The sequence below is a fragment of the Solea senegalensis genome, linkage group LG15 (genome assembly GCF_019176455.1).
Source record: "Solea senegalensis isolate Sse05_10M linkage group LG15, IFAPA_SoseM_1, whole genome shotgun sequence".
Classification (NCBI taxonomy): Eukaryota; Metazoa; Chordata; class Actinopteri; order Pleuronectiformes; family Soleidae; genus Solea; species Solea senegalensis.
In genome coordinates this window covers 10058481-10076614 of record NC_058035.1, presented here as the reverse complement: position 1 = coordinate 10076614, position 18134 = coordinate 10058481, and the positions used below count along the sequence as shown (strand labels likewise).

The following is an 18134-nucleotide window of genomic DNA, read 5'->3' as shown; positions in this document are numbered from 1 at the left end:
GCTTGAAATTTTCACAAGGCAGTCAAACTAACTAAACTAGCTGCTAACCGGTAAAAACACAGTGATCAGCTGACGGAACACTGAGCTTGTTAGCCCAGCTGTCTCTGTAGTCTGGCTGCCCTTTGTCTTTACAATCAAGTGAGCTAGCAGGCGTAGTTTCTTCCTCGGGCTCGCTCACGTCGGCTTGACCAGTTAATTTATTTATTTATTTTTCTTCGCCTGACAAGCGTGAAGCAGACCAAGATAGGCGGCTTGGAAACCAAGATGTCGAACCAAGTGGTGTGCAGAGAAGCAACTCATTCCGGGAGCTGGTACTCTGCTTCGGGTAACTGCTCACAGACATCCGCCTGCGTTAGCACACTGCATGCTAGCTGGTTGCTGTTGTTTTTATAGCGTGTTAAATCGGCTTTGTTGACTTTTTATTTAGTGTCACCACCATGATCCCCAACATTCATTATCATGGATTGTCACAACCGATGGCGATAGGTAACGTCGTGTTTGCAGCCCTAATCCAATTGATTAAAAAAGTCGACTAGCTAGCATTTAGCCGGTGACTGCTTCATCTTCGCTATCCCATTGTTGCCTGGTTTGTTTGAGCTAATTCAGCACTTCACCCTCGGGCGGTGTATTGAAATGCTGTCGAACAAATTGGGTTCTGCCAGTCAGCGTTTTCTATCTGACATGGAATCAAATCTCTTTATTTAACAATAGCTAACATGGCTAATATTGCAGAACTTCCTGGCCTATCCACTATTCGGTTAGATTAGATATTTATCAAAACAGGCGACCGGCAACTGTTTCAACTTAAACTAGTAGTATAATAGTCGTCTTTTCGGTGTTGCATCACGACTAACAGACTGGTTTGGGCAGGGCAGAAAATTAAAGCTTCATGTTGCACCCCTTCCACCATTTCAAAGCTGGTCTTTTGTGTATTCCCTTTAAGAATGCCAGCCACACTGCACTGTTAATAATCGTTTTTTTACGCAACAAACTGCATGCAATGGTTAAACAACAATCTCATTTTAAGGCTGCGGTTATGTTAATCTCAGTCAATCCTGATGTCTTTATTCATTTTTACAAAATAAGTTATACATGATGGTTTATTCTGCATATTCAACCACATTAATATGGGAATAGACAACACCATACTCGATATTGATATCAGTCCAAAACTGGTCAAAATCACTGCATAAAATACTCTGACATGATCAGGGAAACCTAAAAATCACACAAATGCTGATGCCATGCTGCAGTATCAAGTCAGCTGTGTGGACTTATTTAAAGCTAAAAGGAGCCAAGTTTAATTTTGTTAATGAACTAAGCTAAATAGCAGCAAAATGTGCATGTTGTGGTGAATTACTTAGTCCATTAAGGGAGGAGAATATTTGCAACACAGTTGGAGCATTTAGTATTTGAAACAGCTGCTAATGGCTCAGTCGTATATGTATATGTCGTATAATTTAGCAGCATTTGACGTAATGAAAAATAACACTGGGAGTCTTTACAGTAAAACAGGGCTGTGGGTTAAACCAGTATTGTTCAAATATTGTTTTCTTGTGTCTGTCTCATCTTATTTTTAGTGATCAGACTATTCTGATTATATCTACTCTCGATCTTCTTCTTTTGTTAATTTATGTATTTTTTGTGCCTGTTTAGGTCCTCAGCTGAATGGACAACTAGAGGGGTGGCTGTCCCAAGCGCAGTCCACATTCAGACCTGCTAGAGCCATCATAGCGCCGTAAGCACATTTTGACTACTTAAGAAAAATGGAATATGAGTGTTTCAAATGATATCGGTAATGTAATTTCACTCTATTATGACATGTTTTTGTTTTCAGGCATGCAGGGTACACCTACTGTGGAGCTTGTGCAGCACATGCCTACAAGCAGGTTGATCCCTCTATTACGTAAGTTATTCAGATTTCACATCTCTTTACCTTATTTACATTGTATGACTGTTTCTTATGCTGGATTGCCCTAAGACTGAACATAATTAGTTAATTCAAGAAGATAGTACATAATGCCAGCCAGTGGTGTGCTTTTCTAAATGTAGTGAGATAAATTGCTCTTGCCCTTCAGTCGTAGAGTGTTCATCCTTGGACCATCACACCACGTGGCCCTTTCCCGCTGTGCCCTGTCACCTGCACACATCTATAGAACACCTCTCTATGACCTGAGAGTCGACCAGAAGAGTATGTACATTTTTTTGTGCATCATTATTTCTACCTTTGGTTTGTTTGTTTGTTAAGCTTAAACATGCTAATTGGTCAGTTGTGTCTGAAGGTATTGGGTGATGTGAGAGAGTAACATAAGCACAGTTATGTCACAACAATATGAATGGTTGTTTTGCATTACTCCAGAATGAGCCATTTATTTTTAGATCAGGAGCCAAGTCAGCTCTACTGAGGCCAACCATGCTTTTACAATATACCACAATGGACAAACTCAAACATCTTTTGAACTTTGATGCTAACTGAAGAAACTTGACAGGGAGGGGTGAGGTGAGGGATATTCAGCTGCAACATGCAACTTCACCAATAAATGCTGCTAAATTACACACTGTACCTTTAAGTGTGCATGTTCTCCCCGTGTGTGCGTGGGTTCTCTCCGGGTTTTCTGGCTTCCTCCCACAGTCCAAAAACATGCAATGTGGGGATTAGGTAAATTGGACACTCTAAATTGACCATAGGAGTGAGTGTGAGAGTGAATGGTTGTTTGTCTCTATCTGTGTGTGGCCCTGCGATGGACTGGTGAACTGTCCAGGGTGTACCCCGCCTATCGCCCGATGTAGCTAAGATTGGCACAGCACCCCCCGCGACCCTCTGGTGGAGGATAAAGCGGTTAGATGATGACTGACTGACCTTTAAGTGTATTTTGGAACATTTCAAGTCAAAAATAAAGCCATTGCTATAATTGACTCAGTCTTCACAGTTAACCTGAATAAAACATGCAAACCTTACACAGTCTTAAGGATTGATTCACTTTTTTATTAGGAACCATACAGTTGTATAGTTCAAAAAATGAGTTAAGCTCTCGACCTCATGATAGTGTGCATAAATTAAAGTGAAACTCACCTCTGTTTTACAGTTTATTCTGACCTCTGGAAAACTGGGTTGTTTGAGCGGATGAGTCTGAAGACGGATCAAGACGAGCACAGTATTGAAATGCACTTGCCTTACATTGCTAAAGCCATGGAGAGGTACTGCACATTGGAGGGGCATTCACTTAAGTAACTAATTGACACTAACAATTTGTAAAGGGGATGAAACCTCAAAATGGTTCAGAAAAGCGGGGATCAGATAGAATTAAATTAACCAAACTTATTAGTACAAGCATATTGTCCAAATGTGTTTATTTAAAGCCTGTGGTCAGACATTAATGTAGGTGTTGCATGTACTGTATAAAGATGTCAGGTTATCGTGTCGCATGCTGATGGACACTTGAACTGCACCGAAGCAAATTTTATTTCCACATATGACCATTGGACATTGTTAAATAGAAATGTTGATGTTTTTGTTGATGTTTTAGCCGCAAAGATGAGTTTAGCATCATCCCTGTGCTTGTGGGTGCCCTGAGTGAGTCTAAGGAACAGGAATATGGAAAGGTGCTCAGCAAGTATCTGGCAGACCCTTCCAACCTTTTTGTAATCTCATCTGACTTCTGCCACTGGGGTAAGTACTGACCAATCAAAACAATAGAAAGTAACAACTCTATCCTGTCCATTTAAAGTACAGTGTTTGAGCTCAGGATTATTTCTGTGATGATGTCCCTTTCTCCTTTGAAGGTCATCGGTTCCACTATACATACTACGATGAATCTCAAGGGGAGATCTACAGGTCTATCGAACATCTTGATAAAATGGTAAACAAGTGTAAATGTGAGCTCATTTGTGGAATAAATAAATACATATCTGACATTAATATAAAAATAACACCAACAATACTAAGAATGTGGTTCTAATGAGCTCTCTTTCAGTTTATATAAGTACATCAGGATCCATAAAGTTTTATCTACAGAATGGCTAACAATAGCTTATAACTTATATGTACTTTATTGGGTTCTAGAGATCACAATATACTTTAGTGTAAAGTTGTTTTTGAAAGAAAAACTGCATTTAACAATGGTTATTCCATACTTTTAGGACAGTTATGCCTATCAAAAGGGTACATTCATGTTTTATGACTCTTTCCTCTTTTTTCCTCTTGCCGTGAAGGGGATGGGCATTATAGAGCAGCTGGATCCCATGTCTTTCACCAACTACTTGAAGAAGTACCGCAACACCATATGTGGACGTCACCCAATTGGAGTGCTGTTAAATGTAAGTACCATAGAAATAGAGTGGTTTAGTTGATTGTTTCTTAACTAATATGTAAAGCTTTCTGTTCTCACACAGTGAAGATGAAGTTTGAATTGGTAATGTTATTACAGTAACCTTCCAGAATTCCTTTTCATTTTTGATACAATGTGACACCAAGAAAGCCATCATGTCAAATGACAGTGTTTTAATTAAGGCTTGGTTATGTCTGCAGGTACAGCCAGACGTGATAATGACTGCGGCATGTGTTATAGCAGACAGATGTGACAGACTGTCAAATCTATGCTTGACGCTCTTACTTGTTTTTGCTTTGCATATCATTTCTGAGTGAAACATATTTTCATAATTAGCACAACAAAAACATCACATTATTGGAGTCAAGCCACTCCTGAAAAGAGAGAGATAGAGACCCGACACTCAAACCAATCAGAATGTAGCGCCAATCTAACTGCACGTCTGCTGTGTTCAGCACAGTTGCAAAGTTTGGATAGACAGTAATGCATTAGCAGCAAAGATCAATAAAAGTAAGATGTTAGTGTAAATGTATCTCCCTTTGTGGAAATGACATTTGCTGTCCTTATTGGTGTTGGGGTGCCTCATGGTGGTGCTTCTCTTTCTCAGGCTGTGGCCGAGCTGAGGAAGTCTGGTTTAGAAATGGACTTCTCTTTCCTGAACTACGCCCAGTCAAGTGAGTGCAGGAACAGGCAGGACAGCTCCGTGAGTTATGCTGCCGGAGCGCTCATCGTTCATTGAGGTTGACTTCCGCAGGGGCTAATGCAGCGCTGCCACCCTGTCCTTACTATCTATCGCCATAACCCCAACACCCTCCCTGTCACCCCGACCCCAGTTGCACCCACTATTTACTGGAAGGACCTAGACACTCGAAGCCAATACAGTCCTCTGTCTCTCCCTCTTCCCAGTTTGAAGTGAGTCTCAGAGAGTTTGGTTGATGCATTTTTCTTGAAGTGCGGTTTTGAGATTATGTTAGAGCAAATGGTTTGACGAGATGGGAAGAATGCATATTAATTTGGCTTAGTGTACACATTGGGAGGGAAATAATTATTAGTTGTTTTTTTTGCAAGGACTGTAGTTGTCCTCTTAGTCCATTTTTGTTTTCCTGAAAAACAGTGGGTTTGAGTTGTAATGCAATATTTACATTTGGCCTCTTGGCAATTTGTGCTCATGTAATTTGCATCAGAAAAGGAATAAAAAATAAAACTGCAGCTCGAAATGGAGAACACTGAAATGTTGCCAGATAATAATGAAGTGAGTGTTTTGACTGACTGCTTTAACAGTGTCATGGGAAATTTCTACTAATGCATAACGTCCTATATTGTAGTTGCTAATAAAGGGCTGCACCCAACAGAGTTCACTAACTCCCTGTACAAAACCAAAAACATTATTACCCTCATATTAGCTGATCAAATATGATCTTTTATTCACATTTTATTCCTTTTCATTTATTCCTTTTTTTAGTACTATTACTAGGCACAATGGTATTTACTTAATTAGTGTTCAGATTTGAACAAAAGCAGTGTGATCAGTGAAGCTGCAAAGTCAACAACATAGTTTACCTTTTAAATTAGCTGTGCAACACTGCTCCCAGATTCCATACATGTGTAGCATCATAGATATGTTTTTCCGGGTCCAGACTGTGGTTAAACGTTTGCCACAGGACTGTCATCAAACTTGGATATATTGTGCAAAAGACTCCAACACTGACATCTCTAGTCTTTGTTTACACTGCCACCTTAAATCTCTGTTGTTATTGAACTGTCAAATAGAAGACTCTATTAGAGTTATAGATGTACAGTAGGTCATAGTTCAGTAAATGAGGTTAGGTTTGTTGCACATTCAGATCTGTTAGAGCAGCATCACTTTTGTTTTGCCTGGAACAAAATAGCGAGGTGGTTAAGGCTTAGATGGTCTGATAAACTGATTGAACTGTTACTAAATCTATTTGTTAGGTTGTAATTTACAGCTCTTTCTCGTCATACAGTATGATTTGATTTAAGAATACAAAATGTTATTGGGAAGATTTCGGTCTTTATCCTCAATCAAATGTTTGTATTTACAGTTTTGCTGCTCTCCATTCAATGAGAGTATTTTTATGACAAGATTAGCAAACATGAATGAATGGAGTTCAGCACAGAGTTATTATGTAATGCTTCTATCCTTGGGTGACAGATGCTGTTGGATGTAAACGTATAATATACTGTATTTTTCAGTTATTTGCAGTGTAATCCTGCTGCCTGAAATATTCCTGCAATATTTTCATGTATTTTCAAACTGCATTTAAAATATGAATACAGAAATGTGCCACCTAAGGCTTTCAGTAAGATTATGACATCTTTGTCAGTGGCTGCCTTATGATGCCACATTCCCATCAACACGATGCAGTCCACTAACACTGGTCTCCCTCTTTCAGCGCCATTTCAATATCTGGTTGAACCAAGTGAGCATAGACTGATAACTGAATCTCTGATGTTTCTGATGCTAATTTAAGGGAAACTAGTAAAGCATGACACACTGTGTGCTATTGTGCCTTTTATCACTGTTGCACATATACATATAAAGCTTTTTCTCTTTTTTAGTCTTATTCTAAAATGTGTACTTTTAGTTATTGTTTTTTTTCTACATGTATCATCCCTCCTTTGCCTATAGTGTCCGACAATGCCTCCATGTCACCCAGCACTCCAGGTGTATTTGACCTGTCCCTTGTATCTGTTGGCCCAAAATGGCACCAACTGTTATCTCCTCTCTCCAGCAGGGAGTGGTATACTGTTCTCTCCACCTCACCTCATTCCTGTAGAGAGAGAGAGAGGCAAAGGCTGAACCTCAACACTGTTCGTTTTCTGTTAATGGATCTTTGTTTGTCTCTTAGAAAATGATTTTTGTATTATTTGTCTCTTGCTTAGAGAATGGGAACTTACACAACACAAACCTAAAATATACTACTTAACTGCTCCATGAATGGAGTTGTTTCGATCTCAGGTTCCACTGACAAAGCATCCCAAAATCCTTCAATAAAGGCTGTGGATTCATGTTACAAACAAGTAAAATGTACTGAAAAGCCTGTCTGCTCTGGTGTCTTGTTCTTCATGTAGCTACATTCATACAACATGGACTTGGTTCATATATTATAAATCAATGTTTCTAGGCACTGGCTTCTGGCAAATGCTATCTACTCCTTCACTGTGCCAGCACTGCACCATTTCTGTACTGTAGCATGTTGTGTTTGGTTGCGAACTGAGCGTATTTCAACCCAGCATACAAAGTGTGTAACCGATGCTTTTCTGGAGTTCTGGCAGAATCAGCTTAGAATAAATATCTTCTTTGTTTAACAGTGGAGGCATTTATTCATGTCACCAACAGAGGGAGCCAGTTGTTGGAGGAAAACTGCAAAATAAACACATGACCACACAATGCATGTATGCTTATACAGTAGATACTAGTTTATTAAGTACATAGTGCTAAGCAGAAACACAGTTAATTTAAACAGTCCTGTAAAAAAACAAAAGTACTGCAGCTGACTTATAATTAAGGAACATCATGCATGATGCTGTACAGTAATGCCTCATATTTCAAAATAACCATAGGCCATAAAAGCTGATATTGATTTGACAATATGTTGACGATATTTGTGGTGATTGCAGAACTAGTTAATCTTCCATGTAATTCATAATTACAGCTCTCAAAATATGGAATCCCCTTGTGACACAGACCTTTGTAACAAGTAACTGTCTATTGTTCGATACTCAGATGTGGTGTAATGTTTCCAGTGAGTCATTCAAGGAACAATGAACAGACTTCATTTTATTGATCTATGGTAGTGTACTGATCATTTTTCAATTACTGTGTGCAATTTGAGGTCACATAGTGGCTCACTGTTCAGGATCACATTAGTTCTACTGTTGTACTAGTAAAAAAATAGATATTCACGTTTATTTTGTAAAAAAAACCCCGATAGGAATGTTATCAGTATTTCTGTCTACATCTGGACTTAAATGACTTTATTGCAGTGAGTTTAGTTGTGATCCCTTGCACAAATGTTATTTTTCATCACTCGGTTATTGTTCACTGTGCAAAATTCCTCACCAATAGTCACATGGTTTGAGATGCAAACATTGCTGTCTCTTTAAACAAGATGTACTGCATGGCAGGTGTGATTTGTTAGTATGCAATGCACGGTGTTGACAGATCCTTCCATTCAATCCATTCATTGTGTTCACTCCTAATCATGGCAGTGGGACATTCTGCATTTTAACAACTGTGCTTGCATTCTTAAGTACAAACGGATAATCATAACCTCACCTCTAGCAATGTTTGTACCCATGCCGTGAAAGGGGGAGCAGTATTATGTTTCAGCAGACTGACACACCTCTCTTTGATTTTGAAGGAGTCAAACAGGCTTTTTTAGATCCATTTTCATAGACACCAAAGTCTAGTTTTAAAGCATAAAATATGACTGACTGCTGTTGGCATTTGGTCAACTGTCTCAGCTATGAGATCATTCTTGTAGGACTCTGCAACATGTTCCATCACAGGAAGACCCAAAGCTGCGATGGATGCCACATGTACTCCCCTCCTCAGTGTTGCCACCAGCTTTCCTGAACCCCCTCCTCTTAAAGGTTACCTCACATAGATCCTCCACTATCTGCTGCATGCAAACTTTTGCATGCACTATTTTCAAAGGTAAATGCAGAGGCCTATGCCTATGCTTGAGTCTGTTTCATGTGTAATGAAAAGAAAATATTAATGCAAAGTACAAGCAAGTATTTAACTGCTAGATGGACAGGTTTTCCACATTTGAATTACAAATTAATTGTGTACTTCACTTCAATTTATTGGTTTTACTATATATAATAATATTTACTGACGTTTTGTTTGTTAATGTCTTATTTCTACATTGTATTTTATTGAGTATATTACAACATAAATCCTCCAATTGAAATGTGGCAAACCAAAAACATTTTAGTTGAATCCCCTACTCTTGATATGTAGCAGAATAACTGCGGCATCATTCTGAATGTATTGGCTGCTGCACTGTGTTCAGTGTGAAGATGACTGGTCAGCTGACTATCACTATGAAACTGGTAGAAGCAGTATTTATTCTTCACCCATGTTTGGAGATTGTGGTTTTTAAATCACAAAGGGACAATGCCTACTCTTGTCTATTTTTTGTGCTTCATATTACATTCCGAAACCCTGAAACCTTTGAATTGTAGGTTTGGTATTATTTCACCTTGGAATGGCCAACAATAAACACAGTGACCATATTCCACATAAACTGAAAAGACCAGGAGAAGTAAATTACCAGACTCCCACTACACAGGTAAAAAAACAGAGATTACACATTACACAGCTAACTACTTCGGAGAGCTTGTGGAGTGGTTTGGCTTTGCTTTGGTCACCTTGTCAATTCCAGCCTTCTCCTTCACTGTGTCCAGTCTGGGTTATATTGGATCAAGAGCAGTTTACCATCATAGGTGCCCAAAAGACGAAAACACATGTACAATGACACTTGCCCCAGGGATTAACATCTTTATAATTACTATGATCTTCTCTTCTTCACAGGTTTTACCAGGAGAAATTCAAAGACTATCCCAAATCACGAAAGGCTTTAATTCCATTGTTCCTCTGGGAAAACTGCATAATGATGTCCACTCCTACTGTTATACTTTAAAATAGAACAGAAATGACATCATAATCTGTTTTGGGTGATTTTTGCTTGCAGTCTTGCCACCAGAGAACACATTAATTTTTTTCTAATCCTTTCAAACACAGACTGCTACAAAAGGAACTTGCAAACAGTACTGATAACATAACTTGGTGATAACATAACTTAAAATTCTTAAGCATCTGATGAGAAAAACTGAGTGACTGTTTGTGTAGAATATGACACTTAGAGCTGTTTCTACTCCCTGTGCCTGGAATAATAACGGTCGTCACTGCTAGCTGCAGTTGCTTTTATTGATTGACAAATGTATAACTAAACATTACTGCCTCATACCATGTTATTTATATTATTTATATTTTATTATCATGTTATTCATTGTTGTTAACGTTGTCATACTTTACTGTATATATGACGCTGTTGCTGTCCGTCTTAGAGATTTTTACTTTGCTTATTTATTAATGATTAATGAACATAATCAATACTTTTTAATAATTGTATTGAAAAATAAGGCCACAGAAATCTGGTATAGGTAGTATATTTATAGTAAATATTGTATTGTACCTTTGTAAAGAAAAAAACAGCATACACATTATAAAAATAAATCTACTAATTCACATCTTGAATTATATATCGCACATCTAATGCAAGATTAGCAGTTTCTACTGCTACTTGCAGTGCGTTGAGTTTAGCTGTGAAGGAGTCCAGCACACGTGGTCGCACAGCAGGATCCACAGACAGGGATGCTGGTGAGAATGCTGTGTATTTAGTGTTTATGTATGTCCACTTCCTACTTGGGCTACTTCCCACAAGTCCACAGCCACAGAAGCCCAAGCTATCCTCAATATCTCCTTTCGTCATATCTGCAGGGAGGGTCCAGTGGTGAGCGTGAGTCAGATCAATTAAAGAATTCCCTCCACTGTGCTCCAGTGCTTTGGCCACAGATTCCAGGGAGCAACAGAATCCCTCCATGCAAAGATGGTACTCAGAGTGCGAACACCCCAGTACTGCTGCTGGCTCTGATACTTCATTGCTCTACGATTGAAAATGTAACGTAATACAATACAACAAATGATTTAGATTAGATTGCTCTGAAAATAGATTTAACCAGCACATTTTCTAGATATTGGCTCTCACCTTGTGTCTGATGTAAGCAGCTAAGTGGGTCTCAGTACATCCACCTCCAAGTAAAGCAGCTGGATCTCTAATGGTGAGTCTCAACACATGCTCTGTCTTCTGACACACCACCTGTGACAGACATGCAGACAGACAATATGACCTGAGTTCATCTTTCACCTCCTTCCACCCCTGTAATGGACATTCCAAGCTGTGTTGCAGTAGGCACCTAAAAGCAAAAGGAAAATTATTTGGATATTATGAGTTAAACACTCGTCACTTTATCTTACCTTCAGCTCACTTAACATTGTCTCGTTCCTGTGGCAGAGGACCATGGTGCAGATTGCTGACTCCCCTGAGGGTCGTAAATGCAGCAATGTCTTGGATCCAAACTGCCTTACACTGATTTCACTCACCTCCCCATAGGCCTTAGCTGGGAGTGAGGTATGTAATGTGGCCACAGGTTGAGCACCTATTAGTAAAAACACATGAAAGATTACAGTACATACTACTCTTCCTAAACATATACTGTATTTCCCCTTATTTAGATTCAGAGTTAGATAAGCTTTATTCTGGTACATTACATTATACATTTGTGCATCACATATGTATTAGACAAAATAACTATTGTTATTGCTGTTATATTATAAGTATCAGATATAGAATGTTTTTTTTAACTCATACTTTGCTGCACTACATAAATATGCAATTATAAATCTGCCAACAGGCCCGTGAGGCTTACCTGTCAGCTGAATAAGTGGTTCCATGAGATAAGCTCCTAGTCTCTCTATCACAATAACGCCTTCACTCCTCAGGTATTGCTGGAGGACTGGGTGGATAACCTTCTGGCATGCAAAGAGCTTTACCTCATCTGTAACCACCTGTTTGCCGAGCTCCAGGAGTTGTTCTAGGATCTGTAAATCTGAGTCTACACCTGCGGGAACCTCGATTAACCCTTCTCCTAGTTCACAAAGGTCTCCAGCAAGGGATGTGCTGAACACCACCACAGACAGTGGACTTGGATTCAGGTTGTCTTCCTTGTTGAGGCAAAAGTCACCAGTAACATCCAGCAGTAAACCTGGAAACACTGCAGAGTTAAGCACAGGATGGCCCTCAACGTAGGCACTCACTGTCTTGCCCAGCATGACAATACCTGGGTTGTTACAGGGAAGAGTCAGCAAAAATGCTTGCACAGCCAACCTGCTGATGTGCAGCATCTCCTGCTCTGTCAGCACACATGCGGGTTTACTGGAGATAACACTGCGAGCTAATGTGATCAGGCTCTGGCTGCTGCAGAAGTCGAGCTTCACTTTGCATCCACAGTCTTCTCTCTGCAGGTAACTGACGCACAGGCCCAACAAGTGCTTGTTTATTCTGATGGAAACATTTGCTGCGAGGCCAGATTGCTGTGCATGCTCAATGAGACTTAAACAAAGACCGGCAGCAAACAAACCGCAGTCACTGAAACGAGAGACGTGGTTGTGAATCGATGTTTTGATCAGATTCACCAAAGGCTGCGAGGAGGAAATGGCTGGAAATAGAACAGAAGAGGTGGAGGTGGTAACAACGTGTCCTCCGATGTTGTTATGTACTTGTTTTAGTCTTCCCGTCGGACCAAAGCAAGAAGCGAGGAGTTGTCTCAGCAAACTGAGCTTGTTGTAAATATCGGCGTTGTCCAGTGGCAGATCCGTACACACAGAGGGAGATTTTTTGACAAGTCGAGACATCGCACACAACTCGAAACAATTCTCGAAACAATTTCACACCTTGGGCATTTTAAACCACTTGGCGTGATATATCACCGAGAGTATCGTTATTTTAAACGAGTTTAGACAACCGCTGGGCGATTACACACTATTTCATGAAATCAAATACAAAGTCAGCTAGTAGTGTTCCCACGTCCTAAGCCCAATGGCACTTGCAGCTTTGCCTGACCAAAAAAGACACTAATTTTGCTTACTAATTTTAAGTAGTACGGTATTTATTTATTTTTTTAAAAAAGGTGTTGTGCTCATATTTTATTACATTTTAAGGTCGCATTTTTGTACAGTTTGGTAGCTTTCAATTTCAATATTAACATAGTTTGTTTTCAAGACGCCTTTCGTTTCCATGGTAGTAGTTAAAGCGTTGGGTCCTAATAGGGACCTACTCTGTTAAGAGTCGCACTTTTGCTTTTCTAGAAATTGAAGGGAAAAAAGACAAAAACCCACCCTATAACGCAATAACTCTCATTCCCCGTATTATAATCGAGATGGGAAGCCGCGTAGCCTTCTTACTCTGTGTTTCTGAGACATTTTTATATTTGACAGACGCTCCGATCCTTTGCAGTTGAACTACAAACGGATTGTGACGTCATCTCACACGGCCCTAGTGTCGCTCGACGTTCAAAAGAATTGGCGGTATGTACTCGTTATCAATTTTTGACGTAGTTACACAACGTTTTATCGAGAGTAATTTGTCAATAAACCCTTTCAGTGTACTTAACATTGGACTCTACTGGTGTTTCTTAGCAGAGATCTTACTTCGTGTGAGCCCGGGGCACGTTGCAACATCCAGTTGGACTTTAACTGTTAACTGACGTAACTAAGATTATGTTTAGACTGCTAAATACAGGTCTTTATCCAGATTGAAATTCTGCTTTTTACAAATGTGATTCAGACCACATTTAGAGGTGGTTTGAAATGCATATTACTACAACTGTGTACTGTACATTGTTCAGATCTGATGAATTAAAATCAGATTTGAGGCTTCTCATTGATAATGTCCTTTGTCACCCATGTTGCATGGTGATATATCTGATCTAGGGCCACATATTGAAGTGAGACACATCTATTATCTTTTGTGTTTCTGTGTTCACATAGCCTTAAAAAAATATCTGATCTGAATCACTTCTGTCACAGAACAGCAAATCTGGCCGTGACAGCATGGAGTGTTGCAGTATACATAATACCAGTCTCCCTCATCACTGAGTTTTTCGTTGTGCAGCAGAGGAATACTTTTCTGAGACTTGACAGGGCGATTGTTTGGAAAGCAAGGTGATGCAACCAATCTTTTACAGTATCTGCATTTAAAATCTGTTACATATATGAGTACCCTTATGTCGTTATCAAAGCAGCCCATGCAGATAGGTTGGTTATGTCTTGACAAGGGTTGCAAAGGGTCAAACAATTCCTGGTAAATTTCCAGAAACTTTCCATGGGATTGGGAATTTTAGTTAATTAAATGGTTCAGATTCCATTTGACTTGTGCCATTCATGCTGTCATTAAAGTAAAAATAAAATAGGAGTCACTAGTGAGCCAAATAAAAAAAAATCTGATTTAGGACACCTGAGCCTGCAGTCTAAAGCAAATGTGAGTCTAAACTGTTCATGAAGTCAGGCTTGAGTTGTACAACCTGATGTTTTCTACCATTTGTAATCCATGACTGTGTACTTGTTTCAGGTGAAACAGGCTGACTGTTGTTTTTCTGCAATGGCTCCTCACAAATTTGTCATTAAGGTGGGTGAAATCAAATAGTTAACAGACATTTGTAGTGAATAAGTGATTGTCAACAAATAGAAGGTCAGATAGATGCAAGTATTTTAGACATATACAATTTCTGAATGACTTTTAAATGTATATATAGTTTCTACATTATTTTTTTATGCAGAATGTGGTCCAGAAAACTAATTTCTAGTTTGCAACCCATTTATTGCACGTGTGTCCCATTTGGCATGGACACATTTAAGAAAGGAAGATTGTCCATTGTCCATTACCAAATTTATCATCCAAATATTTTATATTAAATTAAGATAAAATCATAATAGTATCTTGTAAACATATTCTTAATTTGAAACAAGGAAGTTTTGGGGGCTTTCCTCTGACCACAAAACCTCATCATTACTTCAGTTGCCATAGAATGCAGACACAATTCTAAAGAAAAAAGGATAATATAAATCTGCAGTTGATTAAGGCTTTTTAGTTTCTTTTGCTGACATTCATTACAACTCTGTTTGTTCTACTGGCAGACTTTAGAACTGGTTCCAGCAAGTGGCTTCAGTTATTCAGATAAAGATTAGCAAACTTTGGCCCCTAGGGGGAGGTACAGCTACATGTGTCAACTGACTCACCTTTATATTCTTATTCTGATGTTGATATTCATCCCTTAGAGGATGTTTCTGGTCGTTTTTTTTGCAAATCTAACCTGACTGCCTCCCTCAGAGCCTTATTGTCGGTGGATGCCGACACAGCAGAGGAAACTCATTCTTTGAGAAAGCCAAGCTGTTCATCCAGTGTCTGATGCTCTGTCAGGAATAATGCACATCAGATGTTTTTGTTAAGTGCAGAGAAAGCCACTGGTCTCTCTTTTGTTGATGTTTCATTTATTCAGAATTTTGGATGAGGACTGCAGACATTTGCACTGATCTCTCACATCCTCCATAATGCCATGTGTGCCTAGTTGACCAGATATTGCGTTCAGTCCCTTTATTTGTTTCATATGCATGCCTGCATACAGGCTACCCAACGACCCCCCTATGTTGGTTGTGGGAGAGTAAAACCCTGGAGGTTCATGGAGGGTTCCTTCCCACTGGGCACATAATGATACTGTTGTGTTATGCTGCCTGAGAAAATGCACACAGGCTGGTTCTACCATGCCTAACCAACTAACCACAAACAATTACATCATAAGGGATAAGTCCAATGAACAGCATTCAAGGCACTACCAGAGGCTTCTTTTTCTGCAAAACAAATCTTCTGTCCCCCATGTTTTTGAATGAGTGTATTAACGTCTCAGAACATTATAGACCAGGCATCTGCACAGGGACACTGTTATCATGAACTCTACTTGCCAGCTTGCACAATCAGGGTGTGAGGGTTATTGAGAGTTATGCTCTTGCATTCACAGTGTCATGTTTATTAGGATGTACAGTAGCATGTTTTATGATCCCTTTTCCTTAAATACTTTTAAAGCAACTCCCTCGCCAGTCTGTAGAACTGCAGGAAGAGCTGGTATGCTCCTTCTTAAATAGGCTTAAACCACTGCTCATACCTCCTAAAAGAGGCCTGCAGGCTAAAACACCGATCCACTGAAGCATTTGCTTTCAGGACTGCAGCAGAATCCTCAATCTGCTCTCTGTTAGGAATATGCACCACTCACTTTCAAACCATCTTATGCAGCAGGTTGAAACAGAGACATAGTGGGTTTTTTTAAGAATAGAAAGTTTGAGGTATCGCAGAGCAGTTTAATGTCAGAGGTTCATGTGCTGTTTAGTGTTGTTGTCACTGTGCAGATGAGCTCATATCGGACCACACATCATACTTCGGTACAAAATCTTTGCAGTCTGATTTGCAACATTTAGCCATTTTCCAGCCTAAGCAGTCATTTACAAAAGAGGGTTACAGTGGTTAAAGAAAACAGGGAGAACAGCCCCCTTCTATCTCCCGACTGCCATATTCTTAATGAGGCCAAACACTTCTCAGCCCGCTGTTTCCGTCAGTCCCCCAGTTTCTAATAGATGTAACTCTATGTATGTTACCTGCAGATATTCCTGTCTGTTCTTGCTGCTGGAATTCCAGTCCTGGGTTGTGTCTCTTTTTTATCGTCAAATAAAGAGGACTCAGGTGTGTTAACCGTCACCAGAATTAAGGGAGCTTTGCACACAAATCACTTCCACTCACTCTCTGTAAATAACATTCCCCTCAGAAAAGTCAAGTCTCAAGCTTATACAGCAGTTTAAAAAATTGGAATGTAGAAATGTCTTTTTTTTTAAGGGGGAAACCCAGGTGACTCACAGCACAGAGAGAGCTGGCAAATGAGGACTGAGACAAGGGTTGTCCCACCCACAGATCTAAAGAGCTCCCTAGGGTTTTTTGTAGACTTGCAAAAAGGAGAGAAAGACAGAAAAACAGATAGAAAGAGAGAGACTCTGAGACAAAGGGAGAGTGAGAGAATGCAAGTTTCATTGAGAGAGACTGCATCTGCTGCCCCTTCTTTCCCAACATAAACATCTGTGACTGGTTAATGTTAGCCTGTGAGCTAAGTGCAGTCCGAGAAGGTCTGGTTCTTATATGGTGCGATAGCAATGGCAAAGGGCAGTGAGTTGGGGAGGCGAGTAAAGCTGCACATAGTTTGGGCCCCATGCCCAACTTGGAGCAGCCAGGCAGGAGGATGGAGAGTGGGGTCTTGGAGAGAGATAAGAAAAGGTAGAGAGTGATTTGGGAACTGAGAGTGATATAGACCAGAGCTCTGAAGTCCAGAAAAAGGGAAAAGAGCCATCAGGGAGACTGAGTCGAGTTGTTTATTTACAGACAGGAAATATAAAGTAAAGAGAATTTTTCTCATGTTTTGATGTGGATTGCAGGCAACTTTGTTCTCTAACGTTTCTCATGTTCATGCCTCTGTTAACCCATTTTTGTACAGACAATAGTTAACAGATTAGCAATGGGGAGAATTTGAGAGAAGTTGAGCTTAGCTTCCCACAGTCTAAAAACATGCAGATTTGGGGAGTAGGTAACTTGGACACTAAATTGACCATACGTTTGAGTGTGAGAGTGAATGGTTGTTGTATCTATATGTGGCCCTGTGATGGACTGACAGCATGTCCAGGGTTTACCCCACCTTTCGTCCTAAGTCAGCTGAGATTGGCGCCAGCGCCCCCCCGCGAGCCTCACGTGGAGGATAAAGTGATAGAAGATCAGTGAGTGAGTGAGTGAGCTTAGTCTTCAAGAAGACTCAGTCCTATTCATTCAGTGTGTGACAGGACATGGGATTTGGTATTGAGTAGCGGCCCTTGCTGCTTGTTCTTCAGCCTTCAGATTGTGTTCATAACTCTGAAAAGCCTGTGCAAAACAGAGAACAAAGTATACATAAGTATACATGAAAAGTGTAACTTTCTCTAGTAGTTGGCCCTTTAACAAATATTGCCTTAAACGTGTAGAAGCATTTTTTATATACTTTTATGTACACAGTTTAGATAGATGGATATCTTTTTTTTAACCCCTTAGGGAAATTCAAGTTTCTAGCAGCTCAGTGCCAAAGCAGGATGTG

The 18134-nt window shown here is 39.8% G+C and overlaps 3 protein-coding genes and 1 long non-coding RNA gene across 8 annotated transcripts in view; 3 read left to right on the top strand and 1 right to left on the bottom strand.

Annotated features, from left to right (window-relative positions):
• The first annotated feature begins 23 nt into the window (after window positions 1-23).
• memo1 (mediator of cell motility 1) lies at window positions 24-7390 on the top strand. Its single transcript, XM_044045179.1, has 9 exons — window positions 24-325; window positions 1657-1738; window positions 1838-1906; window positions 2079-2191; window positions 3087-3198; window positions 3528-3670; window positions 3784-3860; window positions 4213-4317; window positions 4936-7390. Exons 1-9 carry the CDS (start codon window positions 265-267, stop codon window positions 5065-5067), a joined length of 894 nt encoding a protein of 297 aa, XP_043901114.1. The 5' UTR covers window positions 24-264; the 3' UTR covers window positions 5068-7390.
• Window positions 7391-8953: 1563 nt separating this feature from the next.
• LOC122781492 lies at window positions 8954-10021 on the top strand. Its single transcript, XR_006361805.1, has 2 exons — window positions 8954-9649; window positions 9892-10021. It is a non-coding gene; the product is annotated as an uncharacterized LOC122781492 (long non-coding RNA).
• A 492-nt stretch (window positions 10022-10513) lies between these two features.
• Window positions 10514-13014, bottom strand: mkks (MKKS centrosomal shuttling protein). The gene is made up of 4 exons (XM_044045171.1): window positions 11850-13014; window positions 11398-11579; window positions 11129-11239; window positions 10514-11026 (listed from the first exon to the last, which is right to left on the bottom strand). The coding sequence occupies exons 1-4, from the start codon at window positions 12832-12834 to the stop codon at window positions 10601-10603; spliced, it is 1704 nt and encodes a 567-aa protein (XP_043901106.1). The 5' UTR covers window positions 12835-13014; the 3' UTR covers window positions 10514-10600.
• Window positions 13015-13194: 180 nt separating this feature from the next.
• The window catches only part of LOC122781488 (SLX4 interacting protein), a 30959-nt gene continuing 26019 nt past the window's right edge, over window positions 13195-18134 (top strand). The window contains exons 1-3 of one of the 5 annotated variants that reach the window (XM_044045176.1): window positions 13195-13506; window positions 14013-14142; window positions 14549-14605. In XM_044045176.1, the coding sequence (XP_043901111.1) occupies window positions 14579-14605 (27 nt within the window). In that variant the 5' untranslated portion in view covers window positions 13195-13506; window positions 14013-14142; window positions 14549-14578. Of the gene's footprint in view, window positions 13507-14007; window positions 14143-14439; window positions 14459-14548; window positions 14606-18134 lie in introns of those variants that run through there. The other 4 variants (XM_044045175.1, XM_044045174.1, XM_044045177.1 and 1 more) reach the window with 4 other exon arrangements.